This window comes from Mustela erminea, chromosome 4 (assembly GCF_009829155.1).
Source record: "Mustela erminea isolate mMusErm1 chromosome 4, mMusErm1.Pri, whole genome shotgun sequence".
Lineage (NCBI taxonomy): Eukaryota > Metazoa > Chordata > Mammalia > Carnivora > Mustelidae > Mustela > Mustela erminea.
Window position 1 is genome coordinate 85,200,516 of NC_045617.1, and position 21,229 is coordinate 85,221,744.

Below are 21,229 nucleotides of genomic sequence, written 5' to 3' on the forward strand. Positions count from 1 at the left end.
AGATTTTTTTTTTAAGTACCAGGCCTTATAGTCACATGTTTGGCTCAGATGTAAATTTATTGGTGTTGAAAATTAGTTTTGAATCTATACAACCTCTCCTGACATTATCCTCTAAATCCTTAGCCAACACAAACTGAGACTTAAGAAGGAGGTGGGCCGTACCCAGGAGAGGCCTCTAATCTACTCTCGCTGCAAGCCTAATTTTGGTGTATTCCCCAATCGGAGCTCCAAACAAGCCCCCTGTTTCTCCATGTTACCCCGCTTCAATATTTAGAGCAAACAACAGGAATGTATCTTCACTGAAGTTATTAGGATCATCATTGTTCCGAAAAAGAATCTGCACACGTGTCTTCGGTTTTAAAAGTAATAAACGAAAAGGACCCTTCTTACCGTATGGACCCGATCATGTATGGCTGTGCCAGCTGAACCACAATCGCACCACTTCCTAGCTGGTGACACGTATAGCCGGAATCCCAGTCGTAATTCTTGGTGTCGCCATTCAGCAAGGCATTTCGGCTCCGACTGACTCCTTCAATCACACTGGCGCAATCTGCAATTGTTGCAACGTTCTCCATGGGAACTGTGAGCCCAACACAAGATTCAACATCAGGATAAGAGAAGCTAAACATATCCTGGTAGGCTGCTGTGAACAAAATGAATTACTATCTCACATCAATAATAATGGGGAAATTAGAACTCCTCAGTTATCGCAAGACATGAGCACATTTTCCATGCCAAATTGCCTCAAGAAAAAAAGTTGAATCCAAGATTGGAACAAAGCAAATCTCATGTATTAATTAACCCTGAAGCATTTTACTATGAGGAACCATGATACCCCATAAAACACAGAATGGATAAATACATTTCAAAATAAGACTACAATGGGAAACTGCACATTAATTGATCTTAGTGAACTAGGGTTATGTACAAATAGATAAGTTGAAAACCATATGTTCTTTTCCTAAAAAAAAAAAAAAAGAAAAAAAAAAGCCTTGACTTCTAAAACACCAAAAACCAAAAGAACAAGAAAAACATAAAATGTTGAGTGAAAAAAGCAAGGCACAGAAAAACACAGATTATGAACGCATTTATACAAAGTTTTTAAAAAGACAAAACTAGAAACATACTTCATTTAGGGATACATACATAAATATAAAACTAAAAAGGAAATCTAGGGAATTATTATATTAAATTCTGGATAATGTGTCTGGGAAGAGGCGAATGAAATCTTGCAGGGACTCCCACCAATAGGTCCAAATATTAATTGATTTCATTTCCAAGATGAAATCTTAGGGGAGCTTCAGAAGTACTGGCTTTGTTCTATTTCTAAGCGAGGTGGTGGGTATATAGACACTTGTTTTATTACTAGTCTCTAAACTGTATGTACTTGTTACGTTCAGTAAATACCAATTTGTTTAGAGAAATATGATATACACATAGATTCAGTGTTTTAGAATTCATAAAGCAGGAAGATGATCTAGGAAATGGTACCAATACCTTTTCAGAATACACTGTTGCCCTCAGCCATGACTTGTTTACCTTTTCTGTTTGTTTGTTTACTATTCTGGGCATTTCAACACATAATGTTCTTCTCTTTGTTCATGAACTGAGATATTCTGAAACACCAGCTCTGATTTGATTTTGAGTCTCTTTCTCTACTTCAAATCCGCGTCAACCTGTTCATTTATAAAAGCCAAGGGCTTCCACAAAATGATAGCTATCTAAAAATGATATAGAATCTCTAACCATGGAGAAGAGAGCAATAAAAGGTAAGCGCCTTTTAAGTCCCCGAGGACCTTTTCTGTGCATTTTCTAGTGTTGGGGTTTTAATTTAATTTATTATTCAACCCAAATCTACACTTAGGCCCAGCTACTTGCGTTCAAGATTTGCAACTTACTTTATATAATTTTAAAACAGGTTGAAAAAAAAAAAGACAATTTCTCATTAGATATATACTGTAGTTTTCAGGGTAATATTATATACTCTCTGAAGAGAGAGAGAGTGAGCAGTACTACCGTCATGCCAAAACATTTCCACCTTGATAATGACGTGGAGTACGTAATCTTACATATATCTTCTATACCACGATGTATTTACTTTCCAAAGCTGGGCATGCCTGACTTGAGCCCTCATCTTCTACTGCTTCACTGCTTTGCTCTCTGTGGATGAGGAAGTCATCCATAGATTAAAAAAAAAGGGGGGAGAAGGGGAAGGAGAAAGGAAGAGAGGATGGATTTCTGGTGATGAATCCCTTGACTGTCAAGCTTAACTCCAAACAACAAGCAAACACACTAGTGAAATAGCCTCAAAGGACAGTTTCCTGGCAGAGAAGGAAGGGGCTCAAAAAGAAGTTCCCCAGGACTTGGAAAGACAAAGAAGGACTATATTTGGAGGCCAAGTCATGATACCTCTATCTCATGGAAAAGGGAAAGTATTGGGTGATTTGGAAGGTGGAACTTAAGGAAGTGGCGCAAGGTGTATGGCAAATAGAACTGAGACATAAAATAATACTGTAGATGGAGCTTAGGCTGCAGGAACAGCCCCCATTCTCCCTTTCCACAGTGCACATTTACTTATGTATTTATTTTTTTGTGCACCCTATGTGTTCAGTGACGATTAGAAAAATGGTTTTACTCATTGTATCAGCCAAGGGCCCAAGTGACAGAGGCTTTGTAGCCATATGAATTTCCTCAGTTATAGCAGCAATGAGAAGAAAGCAAGCCAGGTCCTGATTCTTAAGACTCATCCCCCAAAGTAACACACATCACCTCTCTCACATTCCGGGGCTCAAGGCAAGTCCCAGGGCCTTGCCTAACTTCAAAAGGGGTTCGAGAGTGGGACCCTGCTGCGTGCCCAGAAGAAAGGGGAATGCTTGGTGAATAATATTAACATTTACCACAAACATTAAACCATGATGAAGGAACATTCAATAGAAAGATAAATCTAGTCCATTCATGTGAGGTCTATAAAATATTTCAACACATAAACATGTCAAAATTTATTGATCTAATCTCCTGCTAAGGGATGTTTTGATTGTTATCACTGTTTTCTTTGCGATTACAAACAAAGGAGTCTTGTGTTCATGGTAAGGGTTTCTTAAAGGAATACATAAGATAGTATACATGTATATATGCGTGAATTACACTCACGGCTATGAGTTACCTTCAATTTTCCTGGCTATTGCCAAATTATTCACCAAAGTGGTTGTAAAAATACATTCTCAACTCATTACTTCACATCCTTACCAACTCTCTGTAATGCCAGACAGATGAGTTTGTTATCTCAGTGTGGTTTCAGTTTTTCATTTTTCTGTTTGAAGACGTTGTAAAGCTCCCCCCCACCCAAGAATCATTCTCCATCTTTCTTCTGTAAACTACCTATCTTTATGCTTTGTCTTTTTTTTTTTTTTTTACTGTCTTTCTAATTGATTTTGTAGGATGCCAATCTTTTGTTGGTTAATGTTTTGAGGTAAAACATTCATCTTTTAAGATTGGTGCCTTTCCCTTTTCTTGTTTATAAATTCTCTCCTATCCTCAATCTATAAAGATATTGTCCTGTATTTTATTCTAAAAGTTCTCAAACTTTGCCTTTCACATGTGGTTCTTTAATCTATTTAGGATTTATTTTTGGTATACTGTGCATGACAGAGAAAATCTACTTTCATCTTTTATTCTTAAGATGAGCCAATTTTGCCACCACCATTTAATGAACTCTTGCCCTCACTAACTTATGTTATTTCAGCCACACACAGTTTTCATAGATATTCATGTCTCTTTTTAAAAATTATGTTATGTTTCATTGATTTGCCTAGCCTTGTGCCTTTACCGTGCTGCTTTACTATAATTTTATAGTAATCTTAAAATCTGATAAAGTGAACACCTTTTTCCCTTGCCTTCCCCTTCTTCTTTTCCTTTTTTCTTCCAAATTGTTTCTGATACTCTTGGCCCTTCCAGGAAAAATTTTCATTTTATCTATCCTTTCAAATATACTGGCATAAAAATTTTCATAGTATGTCCTCTTGTACTTTTTATTTTTTTCATCAGTCCTACATAGCTTGTCTCATTTATTAGTGTTTTCAAAGGATCAACTTTTGGCTTTGTTGATTTCTTTTTTTCCTACTTCACTAAATTCTGCTCTTATTTTTATTTTTATTTTTTTTAAAATATTTTATTTATTTATTTGACAGAGAGAGAGATCACAAGTAGGCAGAGAGGCAGGCAGAGAGAGAGGAGGAAGCAGGCTCCCTGCTGAGCAGACAGCCCGATGATGATGATGATGATGATGATGATGATGATGATGATGACGATGATGATGATGATGCAGGTCCCAGGACTCTGTGATAATGACCTGAGCCGAAGGCAGCGGCTTAACCCACTGAGCCACCCAGGCGCCCCTTATTTTTATTTTTTAATTAATAATTTTTTGGGCGGGGAGGGGAGAGAGCATGTACATGCATGAGTGGAGGGGAGGGTCACAGAGAGAAGGAGAATAAACTCTGAAGCAGGTTTTACTGCCTAGCACGGAGCCAAACATCAGGCTGGATCCCAAGACCCTGGGATCAAGACCTGAGCCGAAATCAAGAGTCTGCCATTTAACCATTTAACTGACTGAGCCACCCAGGCATCCCTCCTCTTCTTTTTATTATTTCTTCCTTTAATTCCTTTTAAATTACTCTGTTTTGTTTTCTTTTTTTTTTTAATTAAAGATTTTATTTATTTATTTGACAGACAGAGATCACAAGCAGGCAGAGAGGCAGGCAGAGAGAGGGGGAAGCAGACTCCCCATTGAGCAGAGAGCCTAATGCAGGACTCGATCCCAGGACCCTGAGATCATGACCTGAGCCAAAGGCAGAGGCTTAACCCACTGAGCCACCCAGGTGCTCCTGTTTTCTAACTATTTAAAGTGAAACTCATTAACTCATTAATATTTCTTCTTTTTATACAGTCAAAAGTTCTTTATTCACACTTAACCAATTTATTTTGGTTATAAAAATATATTTGGTTATATAAAAACCATTACTGTTTTTTATATCCTCCTTTCTTCTTGATTCTACTTCCTTCTTTCTAAGATACATCCATCAGTATTCAGCAAAGTCTCTGTTTGAAAGTGCATTTTGCCACCACTCTTGAAAAATAGGTTAACTGATATGGAACTCCTGGTTAAAAGCTGTTTTTCCTCAGCACTTTGATGATATTATTCCATAGTCTCCTGGTTCTACTGTTAAGTCTGCTAAAGTCTCCTATTCCTCTAACTTGTAATTGTTTTTTGCCTACAGTTAATTTTAAGGGTTTTTTTTCTTTGTTTTTCGTGGGTTTTGATGTTGTTGTTGTTTTGGTTTTGGTGTTTCTCAATTATACTCAGTTGTACCTAGAACCAGACTGAATTTATCCTTCTCAGGACCGAATATGAGCATCTGTGACTCTTATCATGTCTGGAAAATTCTGGTCATTATTTAATACTGATTCTCCTTCCTCTTCTTTCCTTTTTTTTTTTTTTTTTTCCTTCTAGAATTCCTATTGGACCTCTGTGGAACTTTTCATTCTGTCTTCCACATTTCTTAACCTTCCTTTCATTTTTCTCTCTGTACCTCTTTTTGAAGTATTCTAGTCAATTTCTTTTTTTTTTTAGATCATTTATTTACAAACAGAGATAGAAAACATATTTATATTAAGTGAATACAAAAATGATTTACTTGAGGTTCACATTTAATAGCCAAAAGTCTAAAACTATAAACCTTGTCTTACATGGTCAAACCAGTACCTGGCTCTAATAACACTTTGATTTGTGTCATTATCTTCCATGATTTCATTTTCCACATTATGGTATGTTTGTTAGATGTGACTTTGAGTAGACTTTCCCTCAGACTCTATATTTTACTTTACTTTTTCAATGATAATTAAATTTACCTGGGCAATTTCTTAATTCAAATTATTATTTATGTTCAGTTCTCTTTAAGCGTGTCTAATCTGTTCATACTGTCCACTGAGTCACTGAAATTTCACTATTATTTATTATTTTTTTTAAAGATTTTATTTATTTACTTGAGAGAGAGACAGTGAGAGAGAGCATTAACGAGGAGAAGGTCAGAGAGAGAAGCAGACTCCCCATGGAGCTGGGAGCCTGATGCGGGACTCGATCCCGGAACTCCAGGATCATGACCTGAGCCGAAGGCAGTCGTCCAACCAACTGAGCCACCCAGGTGTCCTGAAATTTCACTATTAAACAAAAACTACACAGTATTGAAAGAACTATGTGTGTCAACCAGGGTCGGTCCCACAAAGAAAACTGGTTAAGAAGAGAGGAAGTGAGGAGAAAACACAGAGTATGATTCCACCTCTGTCATTTAGTGATACATGCTTGTGTGGTGAGATCAGAAAGGAAACCTGGGGAATGGTGAACACTGAAAATCGGAGGGGAGGGGTGTCACTGTGGGAGGGGCGCACGCAGAGCTGTAGGTTTGGTAGTATTTTCTTCAGCAAAGCGGTCAGCATGCCAGTGCTCTTACTCCCCAAACTTCACATATATGTCCTTTATGTTCTTTTGCACATATGGAATTTTGTGGATTTTTTTTTTCAAGTTTCACACATTTTAACACTGTTTTTATGAAAAAATAGAATGATGGAAAGCCTCCAAAAGGGTAAAACCTTTTATGATTATTTTGAACACTGGTATCTTCTGTAGCATCTACTAGGCTTTTATCAGTTGTCTTTGAGGAGTTTTCCTGATTTTGTCAATCTCCACCTATGCAACCTTACTGCCTCACAATTTTATCCCTAGATATCTGATTTTTGACTAGTGGTTGATTAGTGTAGCAGCATTGGAGATGATCACAAAATCATTACTAGTATGGTTTCAAGTTCTCTGGAAAACAAGGCTGGGATAAGTGCTAAGAATTCCTTTTCTAGAGACACATTTATAAATGGGTTTATTCAAGAAGATTCAGTCTCTAAAATTTTCTCTAAGTAAAAATTTCCTAGAAATATTACCCTCTGATTCTCTGGAAACTGAGGTGGTCTAACACATATGCTACATTAAAGAATTGTGCCTTGTTAACAAAGAATCCTGTATCTGTGGGCTGGAGGATAAAATATCACTTTGATTTTGACATAATTATTCATTAGTGTTTATTAATCAAAGTCTGGATATACAAAGTGTGCCCAGCACAGACACACACAGACACATCTTAACATACACAGAGGGATGATTGTATCAGTAAAATCGACCCCAAGTCCCAAATTTCCTTTTGAGAAATAGTTTTGCTAGAACTCTACTGGCAACTTGATAAGCAACTGTATCTACCTAATAAGGTACAAAATCAGAAGATTACCACTTTCTTTAGTTCTCATTCCAATTTTCTGATAATGAGTCAAATTAATAGTATAATGACCAAGTCATACCAACTATTGCAAAAAAGAATGGGGACCTAGGCACAAACCCACTGGATAATGACCTCTTATAAACAACCAGGATGACCCCAACATTCCAGCACTGTGCCAGTTCTTAATACCCAGACCAGTATGTCCATCTGACCTAACATGATCACTGGAGATTTAGAATGTGAGTTTCGTTAGGGCAGGAGTGTTCCTTTTTTTCACTGCTCTAGTCCCAACTGCCAAGAGACAGTGCTTAGCATATAGTAGGTGTTAGCTAAATATCTGCTGAATGAATGAATCAGAGTGAGAAAAAATGATGCTTATGTAGGCTGTGGCACTTTCGCCTTAACACAGTTCCTTCCCAGAAGCTAGAAAAACTAAAAATTACTGAATAAGGCAGGAAAAAGAAAATGCTTTCTCAGTGAAAGTTTTCTTAGAAAAGTAAAGTATGATCAATGTCTGGGTCTTGACCTAAACCTTAAAAAGGAAACAAATATGCCCAGTGCAGAAGAGTGGCTGTGTGAGCATCACATGTACCCTGGGCCCTCTCAGCTTCTCCTTCCCTAAAAGTGTATCACAAAGCTTGGTCACTCACGGTAGACAAAACATTTTCTGATGGAGAAACTGTTTTGGGGAGGGGAGGAATATCTGTAACAGTGTGGCTTTTAAAGAACAGAAAAGCTCTTTTTATGCCTGCGGGGAGAGCTCTCTGCCTTAGTTACACTACAGGAGTTCTTCCAGAAGAGGTTTGTCCTAAAAGTCACTGCTGAGCTTACTAACACATATAGACCATTTTTCCCGTCTCAGCAGGAAAGAATTCTCTTATTAACTCTTCCTAGAAACGCAAACCTCAGCCTGCCTAGCTGAATCGTCTAATAATTACACAATGGTTTGAATAAGTTTTGTGGTTTCTTTTACTAGAAAAATTTAAGGAGTGATTGTGACTGCGAAGCACAGAAGGTGCCATTACTGTTTTTCTTCTTTGTAGGGGCCAAGCCACTCCCCAACTGAATGTTCATTACAGTCTTTCAAATGTGTCTGATAAATTTATTAAAAACGCCATCTGGAAGGGACTTGGCTTTGCGCTATATTTCCAGTCTTCCAGCTTCCTCTCTTGTCCCCATGGAATTTCTGCCCCAATTTGTGTCACTTTGTTTACAAAAGCATACTGCCCAAATCCAGCATCTTGTGTCTGTCTCTTTCTGGTTTCCCTTCGCTGTCCTTCGACTACATACCTATTACAATAGCCTGTGCTATAAGCAAAAGGCAAAGGGGAACAGCCTGGGCAGAAATTACTTTCCCCCTCCGTGCACATAGCAATTCTGCTCAGACAAATTTAATTTGCTGCCTCTGAATGCAAAAGTTGCATGTTGACAAAGTGTCTACATTCTGCAAGTGTATGTGTGTTGGGATGATTCAGACTGTGGGGAACTGCAGAAAAAGTGATCTGAGAACAATTTTACTGTCCTCTGTTTGTACGTTGCACCAGGGTTGGCCAACAGCTTGCCAGTAAATTTAATTCGGGAGTAATAAATTTTTTAAAAGGCAGTATTACTTCACTAGGACATGACCTGAGGGCCACCTGTACCAGCTCTATTTAAAGATAAGACTGACATGTTATTCAACTGTCTCCAGAGATCACCTTTGAGAGGTGGGGGGGAGAGCCTACTTGAAGCAGATTTTTAAAAATGAAATAACACTTAGCACTTGCAGAGGACCATCATCTTCATAAATTGTACCGGTGTTAGGCTTCATTCACTGCTTCCCTGGCTGTTCCTTTTCTTAGAGTACACTGTTTCATGCAGACCAGTACTCAATGGCCTTGGTGTAGATTCTTCTCTATGCCAAGATGTTCACAAACAACTTCTTTCAAAAAGCCTCTTAAGGCTGTTAAAGGCTATTAGCTTAAGATCACACCTAGATATTCCCTTACATAATTATACCTTTTTTTTTTTTTTTTTTAAAGAGAGAGTGCATGGAGCAAGTAGGGGGCAGGGAGGGGGGGAGGGAGAGGAAGAGAGAGACTCCCACGCAGGCTCCATGCCCCGAGTGAAGCCTGATCTCAGGATGCTGAGATCAGGACCTGAGCCACCCAGGCACCCCTAAGCTATACTTTTTTTTTTTTTCTTTTTAAAAAGGGGACTCACCTTAGGCGCCTATCCCTAGGCCTATATAGGAACTTACTGCTGACCATGCAAACTTCCAACAGAACCACAATCCAACCTTCGGTCAAATTATTCAGGAAGAAAATACCCACAGCTGTTATGTCTTAACAGCTGTAAAAGAACAATAGCTAATTAGAGCACAAGCCCATCATTCTTGGAAGCTATCAGAAAGCTACCAAAATGTATTCTACAACACTGGAGCTAAGATACATTAATTCCTAGTTTTATCTATTGGGTTAAAAAAAATCACTTTTCAATCATATTTACATAACATTGCTGAAGAAAAACTATTGATTATGTAGGATGTGCAACTTGTAAACTCCTTCCCCAAATTTCCCCCAGTTCCCACCTCCATGAGGGCTGCTTCCTAATATAATTCCGAGGGATTCAGATGCAAGTACCTCTCTGCACCCACTCGGGAGCCTGGGAAGAAAGCCATTTGAATGCTGTTGTCCCCTCCCCCTCCCCCCACCCCCACTCCCCTCATCCCAACTCCTCTGTGCCTCTTTTCCTTTTCTCTTTGCTTTTCACTCTTATCTGTTTTAGGAAGTATGGATCTCCACGCTCTCGTCACTTCTGTTCTAGCTCCACTTCTGAGACTATCAAGGCCGCCCAAATCATGTGATCTCCTGAGACTATATAGGCTTTGACAGTCCTGCTGGGCTCCATTTAGCCAGTGAAAGGAGGTGAAAGAAGTTTTCCAAACTTCAAATGTGCCACCCCCCTGGCCCTTCCCCAAACACATGCAAACTTTACAAGGCCGGTTCCAAACACTTTAGAGGGAACAGCAGCTTTCTGAAAGATGAAGGTGAGAAATCAGAGGTGGTTATCCCCAGGGCCAAGGTGAGGTGGGTGAGGCCAGTGGATCTCAAAGGCACAAGTTCACTAGGATCAGTGCATGCTCTCCTCACACTGGAGCCTTTTAAGGATAGCATGGTCCAGAACTAACTGTTTAAGAGGTTTACTCTCTTATGTGAGGCTCGAACGCTGGAGGTTTTTAGCTGTGAAAATCTTCAATTCCAAAAGACCTAAAAGAATCAAGCATCAGATGTTTAACAGCAGTAACCACTGCAGTGTATCAAAGAGGGATTCACTCTGTAGGTGAGGCCTTAAAATTTAGGACAAAGGCACTTCCAGGTATAAGAAAAAAGATATCCCAAAACATCCAACTATGTGTTTGAACTAATAAGCAATATCTCTTGGGGTGATTTTTTTTTTTTCTTTTCTCTGGACATATCACAGAAAGAGACTACATCTGCCCCCTACATCAGGACAAGTTATTCAAGCTGATATGGGGGATGGGGGGGATAAGGGATGGGGGTTTGAGGGCGGATGGGTTGGTGGTGGGATTCCAAACATAAAAAAAGAGTCACTGAAACGAGTTTTGTGATTTTTGGAAACTCTCAAAAATTTTACAAAGTTATAACATAAAAGGCATTTTTTTTGTTCCATGGGTAGTGTAAGTTTTACATGGATTTTTCCTCATATCCTAAAAGATGCTGAAATCAACAGAATTATTTTTGTTCCATGCTACTGATTGAAAGTTTTATCAAGTCCTGAGGAGTCTGTGACTCGAGAGGAGAGATGTTACCGCAGACTGGGGGAGTGTTCCTCATTCACGCTGGGCACAGAACAAAGGATATGCAAACAGTTGTTTTAAAGCCCCACAAAAGAAGGAGCGGTTTGCTCAATGCTTTTTTGTAAGAAAGTTTTTTTTTTTTAAACTATTCCTTTAATAAAGCAGTAGCTTTCCTTTTTATTATAAGCTGAAGAATGCATCTGGTTCAAACTTTAACAGCATACAGTCGGAATGATTCTGGGATCATGGATAACTCTTGAGTCTTTAGATCTTGAATGATATTTCTTTAAAATGCATTAATAACTACACAATTTGAGTTTTTACTAAAAGTAGTGTTGGTAGTGAGGTGTCCCAAACTGTATGCGGAGCCCTGTACATTGTACAGAAAATGTCCTGATCGGATCTGTGACAAGGATGAAATTCTGCTTTGGCAGAATTTTCCTGCTACACCTTTTGGAGGCAGAGAGAAAAAGATTGGAGAGAAGGCCAAATTCTCACTTGTTTTCGCTCCCACAAACCATCCTGGAATGAGTTGTGTGAGAAGAATCTGCGAGAATCTCTAGGGAGCAAGACTGGAATTTAGAAGAAACAGATGGGTAAAGGTGAGTCTCAACTTCTGAATACTGGGCTCTCAGAACCGGAGCCTCTGTAATCAAACTACACAGGATGACTGAGGGGGAATCTTGCCTCCTGGGCACTCTCCCAGTTTTAGCCTGAGGGATCAGCCCAGGGCTGTGAGGAGGCTGAGCGGTGCCCATGGGGGGAGTGAAGGTGATGTCTTCTGAGGGCTGAAGTCGGGGTCTCTGAGAGAATCTGGCTACCCAGCTTCAAAGACTGACAATCAGAGTCTTCCAGGTGACCTGGGACAACTCTATTCATACCTCTAAGTAAAGTAGTTATCACACAAAAAAGCCTCAGCAAAACATACAATGTACACCACCTTCTGGAGGTCAAAGTTAATCTAGACTGAGGAAACAGAATCATGTTATATTTTCCAGTAGACTTACAGTGTGTGATGAAAAAAATTCTTGTCTAAAATACAATAAAAGTAATTTAAGAAGAGTGTTTTGCTAGGATTTTCAATTATTCTTTTAATGGTTTATACTTAGTGCTTTGGGAAATGAAAAATGGGGGCAAGTATTTTAAAATAAACTTTATTAGGCATATTGTCAAACCTGTGTATTAAGCAGCATCTGACGTCTGAGTGCTAGCTCTCTTCAAACCATATCTACACACTTGAATTCTGAGTGGAATAATGGCTGCCCACCTCTGCCCACCTTCTGCTCTGGCATCCACGGGCCAGGCCCTGCACTGCAACACAGGCACCCAAAGAACTACCCCTCAGTTCTGTAAAAATGGCTTCTGAGGCCATCTCGCAGAGGGTCTGTAACTGCCCTGGGATGTGGTTGCTTTAGTTAGAACGAGAATAATCCCTTCTTCTCTCTACCTTATGGGTATTGACTGAATAAATCAGATGCTTACAAAAGCACCTTCAGGGGCGCCTGGGTGGCTCAGTGGGTTAAGCCACTGCCTTCAGCTCGGGTCATGATCTCAGGGTCCTGGGATCGAGCCCCACATCGGGCTCTCTGCTCAGCAGGGAGCCTGCTTCCTCCTCTCTCTCTGCCTGCCTCTCTGCCTGCTTGTCATCTCTCTCTGTCAAATAAATAAATAAATAAATAAATAAATAAAAATTAAAAAAAAAAAAAAAAAAGCACCTTGAGATTTTTTGAGATACATAAGACCCAGGATTGGTACTTCCTTAACCATGAAAAAAACAGGTTTCTGCCCATGCGGAAGGGGTCAACGGGACCAGTGTTCAGAACTCTGGGTATCACACAAGAGGGGAGACTTTTATTCCCATGAGCCACTCTATAATTGTAAAAGAACAGGGGCCAAGGGAAGGAAGAACAATAGCAATCTACTGACCTACAAAAACTATTAGCACCTGCTAGTGTAATATGCAGCTGGCAGCTACAGAATAACCAAGAAAGCAGTTCCTTCCGGTCGATATCTGCTGGGGACAGCAATTTCTGACCTACTGAATCGGATCAAGATCATCTGAGTCATTAGACCAAAGAAGCCTCTGTGTGCTAAATGTACGGTGGCTAGGGGTCTCTTGTCATTAAATGAAGGGGTCTGCCTACAGCCTGCCTTCTAGGAGGGTCACTGCTTTGAGGTTTCATGAGCTATCACAATAAAGTGAGCAAATCAAAACACATTAAAAATACCACAGACACAAATGGGCTTATAATTTGTCAGCGAGGTGGATGGTGGTAAATGCCACGTGGCTGCCACACTCTTCTTGGGGGAAGGCAGGAGTGTAACGAGGAGAGAGGGGAGGAAGAGGGAGAGGAAAGCTTCCCTACAGTATATAGATGGTCTTCAAATGTTCATAATTTCCTTAGGGTGTACTCGTTGCCAGGTTGACAGATGTTGCTGGAAAAACCTGCACTATTCTGAAGAAAGGCTAACCTTTCAAGAGTGGGAGCGGGGGAGGAAGGCAGCCCACGCCTTCGGTGAAGAGATGACATTAAACCGGACAGCAAGCTACCCTGAGCACGCTGGATCTTTGAAAGGCTGTGTGATAACACTGCCAAAGAGAACTGTCCTGGGAGAAATCTCATTTCACCATAGCTTTCCCTGCCATGAGTTTAAATTAGTTTTTAAAACTAAATATTAGAATGCCCTAGACAAGTAACTGATTATTAATTATTGCTTTTTTAAACTGCCATGACTCTGAGCCGTAACATTCCCCTAAGAGAAGCCATGGATCCGCCATCTTATACTGTCTCCTGAGCGTCTGTCCACTTTCTTTTTCATTCTTTCTTCCTGGCTGTACTTTATGCATGAAGAGAAATGGGCTCTTCAAAGCAAACTGCCAATGATCTTAACATAGACTTCCCAATGGGTACAAACTTACATGCCTCTTCTACTTGCTTGGCTCTTGACATTTCCTAAAGAGAGCCGCCCAACAGAAGATCAAGTCTGCTGAGCATCAATTTATGGGACAAAATGGTACTTTTGCAAAGCCCTAATCCTCGACCGCCAGATAAGAGGAAGAAAGCACGTGAAGGCTTGCCTGTTTAAGATCCTGAGCCCATTATTAAGCACAGTGGAATCAGCATCTGAAATGGGAAAAGCTAGGCCTGGGAAGGAGAGGGGAAAGCCCAGCGGAGTGAGACCTCTTCCTGAGGAGGGCTGCAGCTCCTTTTTATCTCCAACATGGTTTTCTTGCATTCCCAACTCTGAACCTCCCTCTCAAAAATCCACATGCTCTTGCTCATTAATGTGGCCATTAGTCATTTCTTCCTCTGCCCTTGGCTACACCCAATGTTTTTTTCTCAGCTCTGATTAAGGAGCAAGTCACCTAATGTCTTCTCATGGAAGGCAGATTAACCAACCTATCCATTTAAAGATTAACAGTAATGTGCCATAAGGAAAATTATACCTCTAGCATGAAAATCTGCAATTGGGGAACCATTTTACAGGATCACATTCATTTATATTAATTATCTTGTTTATCAAAGACAATGAAAACCAAACTGGTAGTAAAAAGGTACAGAGTGCACAGTGAGGAATAATTAGGTCTTACCCTCCCGGAGGCCGATAGCCATTTACCACTTCACTTTGGGAGGTGATGTTTACAGTGTCTGTTTTATAACTCTCTTCACATTAACTTTCAAATGTCAAAAGCAGGCAGTTAATTGTTTATTATATAAAATGTCACAAATGTAAAATACTGGGGCATAAAATTATTATAACCGATCTACCACAAGAAATCCTGCCTTTTAGATTTTATAGCTTGTTTGTCAGTCTCTGGATCTCAGTTTAACTACCATTATATGGACTGCGTGTGCCGGGTACCTGCTGTCTGACAAATAATGTTCTCTGCATGCCCTGTGTCCTCAGCCAAATGAGAAATAAAAATAACATGATATGAGAATTACTCTTACAGTTGAAAATGATATGTGCTAGGAAGAATGGCTGATGTCGGAATGGTGAGGTCTCATGTTCTGACTTCATTCCGGCTGAGAATAAGATTCAGAGAATTGCGATACAGTTATAGAAGTGGCTTGAGCACACAGGAGTGAGTGTGCAACTGCCCATATTCTCTAAAGCCACTGAGCCCAGACACCATTACTCTGTGTCTGCCCCAGAAGCTCTCCATCGTGGAATATGCACCAGCATGAGAATTTCTTCTGTATCGCCTGCTAAATTTGCAGAGACCAAAGCCCCTCCCTCTGCAACCCACAATTCTAATCTTGCCAAAACCATTCCTTCTGGTAATCTCTTCATCTTTAGGCTCAAAGAACCCGTTTTTTTCTCTAGAGCCGTAAGAATCAGACAGTTGGGAAGGAGAAGACGAAAGAAGGGAGGAAGAAGGAATAAAATAAAGCAGTGTATTTCTATGGAGAAGGAAAAGAGAGTCCAGTAAATGAGTTGGGATTTGGATGTAAGTAAGACCAATAGTCTCCTTTATAATCTATTAGGTACAATTTATACAAAAAGATTTTTGTGGCTAAGATTTAGTAAAATGGGTGAATATATGATAATAGTTACTAGCTGACCATGGAACTCCTGTTTATAGCCATCCATGCATATGACAGAAAAGAAACCACTTTGCTTCCATAGTAGATTAAACCTGTCTGGTATCACTGAGGTCGTGAATACCTATGAATTTGGCTAATCTACACAACCAGTGAAATACTGGTAAGAAACCCATAGCTCATCAAATCACCAAAGTTATACTTAGAAAAGAACCTTGAGAACCACTCAGTTCAAGGAATAAATAATTTATATCTTATTACATATTGATCCAGGAAACAGAAAAAGAGGCAAAGCTACTCAAGTCATTTTGATATAACTTTGGTTGTAAAATGACTTAGAGACGGGTCAAGGAAAGAAATTGATAGGCCCATTTTATTTAAAAAATTAGGTGTAGGGGCACTTGGCTCACTCAGTTGGAAGAGCATGTGACTCTTGATCTCAGGGTCAGGAGTCTGAGTCCTATGTTGGGTGCAGAGATTAATAAACAAACCAACTAAAATTAAAAAAAAAAAAGAAAAGGAAAAATAATTGTAAAGATTTTAAAATAAATATTAGTCAACACCAAATCCAATAATTAGTTAGAAGATACATCCTGTCCAAGCAGCAGTTATCTTAAGAATGCAAGTATGGGACATCATCAGAGCATCTACAATTTCAGTGGATTAAAGAAAAAAAACCCTCTGAGGGATTGTGAGCAAAGGGGTGTTCCAAGAGGATTACTTTGGCTGAAGTGTGAGAGCAAAGAGAAGGACAAGAGAAGATGCTGGCAGAGCCACAAGCAGACAGATTACATAACAGTCAGGGAGATGGTAGTGGCTCACCAGGATTGAGAGAAATGCAAATTGAACAATAGGGGACTACGTCATGGCTATCAGAAGGGCAAAGAGTAGAAGAGCCACCTTACACAGGAGTACAGGCATGGGGAGGCAAGGTGCTCTTATGCACTCCTGGTGGGAACGTGAACTGGCAGCAGTTGAGCAGGAAGGCAATCTGCACTATGAAGCAAAATGTATGTGTGCTTTAGTCCTCCAGGATCATATTTCTGAGGACAGGTCCCAGAGAAATCCTCATGCAGATGCAAAGGGGGATAGATACAAGAACATTCATCATGGCAGCACTGTTTTTGAGAGCAGGAATCTGGAGGCACCTATGTGAATGAAACAGGTGAGATAGTAGCGATACCTGCCTTACAAGACTGTGGTGACAGTTAGATGATTTTATAACGATTTAGAATACCGTGTGGCAAGCAGTAAGGACTATGTAAATTGGTTAATATGTTTATAATTATGATGATGGAATACTAAGGCACACTGAGAAGCAATGATGTATAGGTTTCAAAAACATAATATTGCTTGAGAAAAGTATGAAAAAGAATAAGATTTATAGCATAAAGGCATTTTTGAAAATTAAAACATACAAAACCTGCCGACATTACAGATTTTAAAAATATATGTGCATATTAAGGAAACACACTATAACCAAACATATAACCAAACACACTAGAGATGATGTCGTGGAGGAGAACAGAAGCAGGGTTCAAAGCAAAGAGGAAACATACATAAAAAAGAAGGCCTTGCTTGGATCACTGAGGATGATGTATTAATGACCTGAGGTATATGATTAACACAATTACCTACACCCAAAGGATGCTTATTTAAAAACAAAACAAAGCAAAAAACAACAGATCATTAGTTTTTTTCATTTTATAGCTAAGAACTCTGAGCCTCAGAAAAATGGTGTCTTATTTATTAGATAGCAAATCAGCAGCAAAGTGGGAACCAGAATCTGGCCTAATCTTCTAGTCGTCAGAATGCAACATATCATTGTGTCCATCCATCCATTCAGTAAACAGTTACTGAGTATTGGGATTCCAGGTTCTAGGAACACAGCAGTGAACAAAACAGACACAGTGCCTTCTATCATCAAACGAAGTAAATAAAATGTATAGTTACAAATGAAACTATGAACTTTCAAAGGGGAAAAAAAAAATCCTGATCTATTAGCATCATAGAAAGAAACTTTACCTAAGCTGGGGGTAGGGGTCTGACAAAATTTTTCTTCAGAAGTGACACTGAAGCTGAAATTTAAAGGATCAATAGGAGGTTACCTAGATAAAGGGGGTGGGCTATAATGGGGTGAGGGTAAGGGACATTCCAGAGAGAATGGCGTACAAGGTCCCTGGGTCAGAGAATGTACTGGGCCTCCTGGGAATGGGAAGAAGGCTTGTGGCCGAATAGCAGAAGATGAGATGGGAACTGGTACCAGGCCAAGAGGTACGCAGGCAGCAGATTACGCAGGCGTTTCCAAGCCATAGTAAAGACTGCGGACTTTCTCTTAAGAGCCATGGAAAGGGTCTGAGCGGTTCTGAGCAAAGGAGCATTCCACAGGAGTATGGAGAACAATGGGGAGGGCTGGAAAGGATGTGGGGCCCCGCTGAGCTGACAGGCAACCAACAGGGCAGGAGAGAAGCTGGGGGCTTGCACGAGGACAGCAGCAGTGGCAAGAAGGGAATACATGTGACATGTGGAATCCAGTAACACTTCCAATTTTTTATAACCAGCAACTACGGAACATTCATCAAAGGATCACTGGAAACAAGGATGATAATGCTCCCGGGGCAACTGGCTCCTCGGTTTTGAACAAGGAAGGAAGGAAATGGGGCTGTAAGCCCTTTCCTGTTATTTGCCACCAAAGACTATTTCTCTGTCATCCCGCTTCTGTGGCCAGGAGTAGGATGGCAGCCTCCGGGTCAGGATGGGGGGCACGGGGACCGTGTCCCACAGCCATGAAAGCTGCCTGCGATGCCCACGGTGCCCCACTCAGAACCCCATCAATTCATATTTAATATCTTACAGAATCATCTCCTGAAGACTCTAATTGGAACATCTAACACCTTCTGCACTTTCGCATCTCACTTGAGTCCCTCGCTTTTACACTCCAGTTTATTGCCATTTTAGTTGATTTCATCACAGCTTCATGGAAAACAACTTCACCAACGACCATTTCCTGTCATAAGGAGGGCAGAATTGAAGTAATCCCCTGTTTCAGTGCTAGGTGGTTTTTATGATAATTTTACCACAGATAATGTTGTGATTTTAAGTACACTTCTCTCCTGTAGCACAGTACCAGTTCCTGACTTTAAAAAGGTAAGTACCATATGCAGCTATAAAAGAAACACACCCGTCTTCACAATATTAACGAGCCAATAAATTCAAAAAGATTGCTACGTCCTGGACTGGCTCACCTACCAGGCACCCGCTATCATACAATCTCTTAATTTTACTCCCATCAGTGACACACCCAAGCCCTGTTACATTGAATTATGAGGCAGGATAAAGGCTGTCAGGTTTAGAGGCCTCCCTACAAAACGTCTTACACAGCCGCCTGCTCTTCAGCCTCCAGATCCCAATGATCTCATTTGATTCACAAAAGCACAGCCCTCTGGTGGCTATTTTAATGAATAAGGAATACTGTAGGGCCACAAAGGCTGTTGGAATCTTTCCTTCCAGTCCCCTCTTCTCATTTTCAGACATCCTCTTTGAGATATAATTGATACACAATAAATTTCACATATTTGAAATGTATAATTTGATGAGTTGAACATATGTGAACGCACACATGAAACTATTAGCATTATCGGGATAACAAACCTTTCCAACATCCTCAAAAATTTCCTCACGCCCTTCTGTAATTTCTCCTCTAGCCCCAAAGAACTGTGAATCTGCTTTCTGTTACTATGGGACTTTGTTTGATCCAGAATTTGTTTACAAACGGAATCACACAGTACACGCTTTTTTGTTTGGTTATCTTTCATCTCAAGGACTCTTGATTTACTCAACAGAACCATCAGGTGAATCCCTATACTTCACCATAAAATTCCCCTACCTAGCCCAGAAATAAGATTTATTTTAATTTTGTGGGTTCTCTTTGGGAGCACGTAGGGTGCTGCAGTGCCTAGAAGGCACTGGTGCTGGCCCTGCCCACTCTGCCTTGTCTCTCCCTCAGGATAGGCAAAGTGGAAATAGCTTTCTTTGAAAAAAATAAAAAATAAAAAATAATAATAATAATTCTTCTGATTATAAAAGTAACACATATTCACTGAAGAAAATATGTAAATGCAGAAAATTTTAAAAATTTAAAATTACCTACAGTCTCACCATTCGGAAAACCTCTGTTAACATTCTAATGTTCTTCCTTACTTTTAATGAACTGTTAGAGACTGAATTGTGTGCCCCCATCTCCACGTTCATATGTCGAAGTGGCAATCCCCAACAACTTAGAATGTGACTGAATTTGGAGATAGGGCCTTTAAAGAGATAATTAAGTTTAAATGAGATCATAAGGATAGGGACCTTAATTCAATAAGATCGATGTCCTTATAGGAAGGGGAGGAGACACCCGGGATGCCAATGCATGTTGAAAAAGCAGCTTGAGAACACGAGAAGACAGCTACCTGCAGGCCAAGAAGAGAGGCCTCAGGGGAAACCTAACCTGCCAGACACCCTATCTTGGACTTCTAACCTCTACAACTGTGAGAAAATAAATTTCTGTTGTCTAAGATTCTCACTCTGTTTTTTTTTTTTTTTAATGGCAGCCCTAGAAAATTAATACATACACATATAAAAATACATATATATCTTTAATCTTAAAATGCTGGCATCAATCTAGCTATAAAAATGGTATCCTATTTCTATTTTACATTATATTATGAGCATTTCTCTATGTTATAAATGGTTACATAGAAATGCTGATGTGTGAATGTGCCAGAATTTATTTCACTATGCCCCTATTGTTGGACTTTCATAGTCCTTCCCCTTTTTTGGTTATCATAAATAACACTGCATTGTACATACACGTAAAAGAAATGCTCTACCTGAATATTTCCTTAGGATAAATTACTGAAGGTAGAAGTATTAGATCAAAGGGTATTTTTAAGATACTTCATTTATTGCCAAATTGCCTTCTAGAAAACTTACACATTTCTCAGCAATATGTGACACTGCCCATTTTGTGACAGCCTCACCCATACTAAGTATTTCATTTAAAACATCTTTGCCAATAGGAATTTAAAATGAAACTTGACAAGCTGATTTTCAAGTTCACTGGAAAAGAAAATCTGAAAGAATAGCCTAGGAAATTTAGAAAAAGAAAAGCTGTGAATGCAGATTTGCAATAGTAGGCAGCAAAATAGATTATAAAGTTGTAGTTCTTTAAATGATGTGTCATAGAATCTGGAATAGATAAGGAGATCCATGGTATCTGCTATTTTAATATCAATGAGGGAAAGGATGAAATAATCAATAAAGGATTTTACAACAATTGGTGACGTATTTTAGAAATAAAGTATGTGGTCCCTCAGACCAAATAGGATAAAATTTAAGTGGATTAAAGAGCTAAATACTAAAAAAACACACACAAAAGTAAGAAAACAACAACCAACCACTGACAACTACAGAGAGGCATATTTTTATATTTTGGGCTGAGGAAGAAGTTTTGAAGCAAGTTATGAAATCTAGAAGAAAGAAAAGAAGTGACTGAAAGGTATGACTAAATCAAAATAAGG

At 39.6% G+C, this 21,229-nt stretch overlaps 1 protein-coding gene across 4 annotated transcripts in view; it reads right to left on the reverse strand.

Annotated features, from left to right (window-relative positions):
* BTBD9 (BTB domain containing 9) overlaps window positions 1–21,229 on the reverse strand; it is a 411,793-nt gene that overhangs the window by 101,439 nt on the left and 289,125 nt on the right. For all 4 annotated transcript variants that reach the window (XM_032339814.1, XM_032339815.1, XM_032339817.1 and 1 more), the window contains exon 8: window positions 391–580. In XM_032339814.1, coding sequence (XP_032195705.1) covers window positions 391–580 — 190 coding nt within the window. The remainder of the gene's footprint in view (window positions 1–390; window positions 581–21,229) is intronic.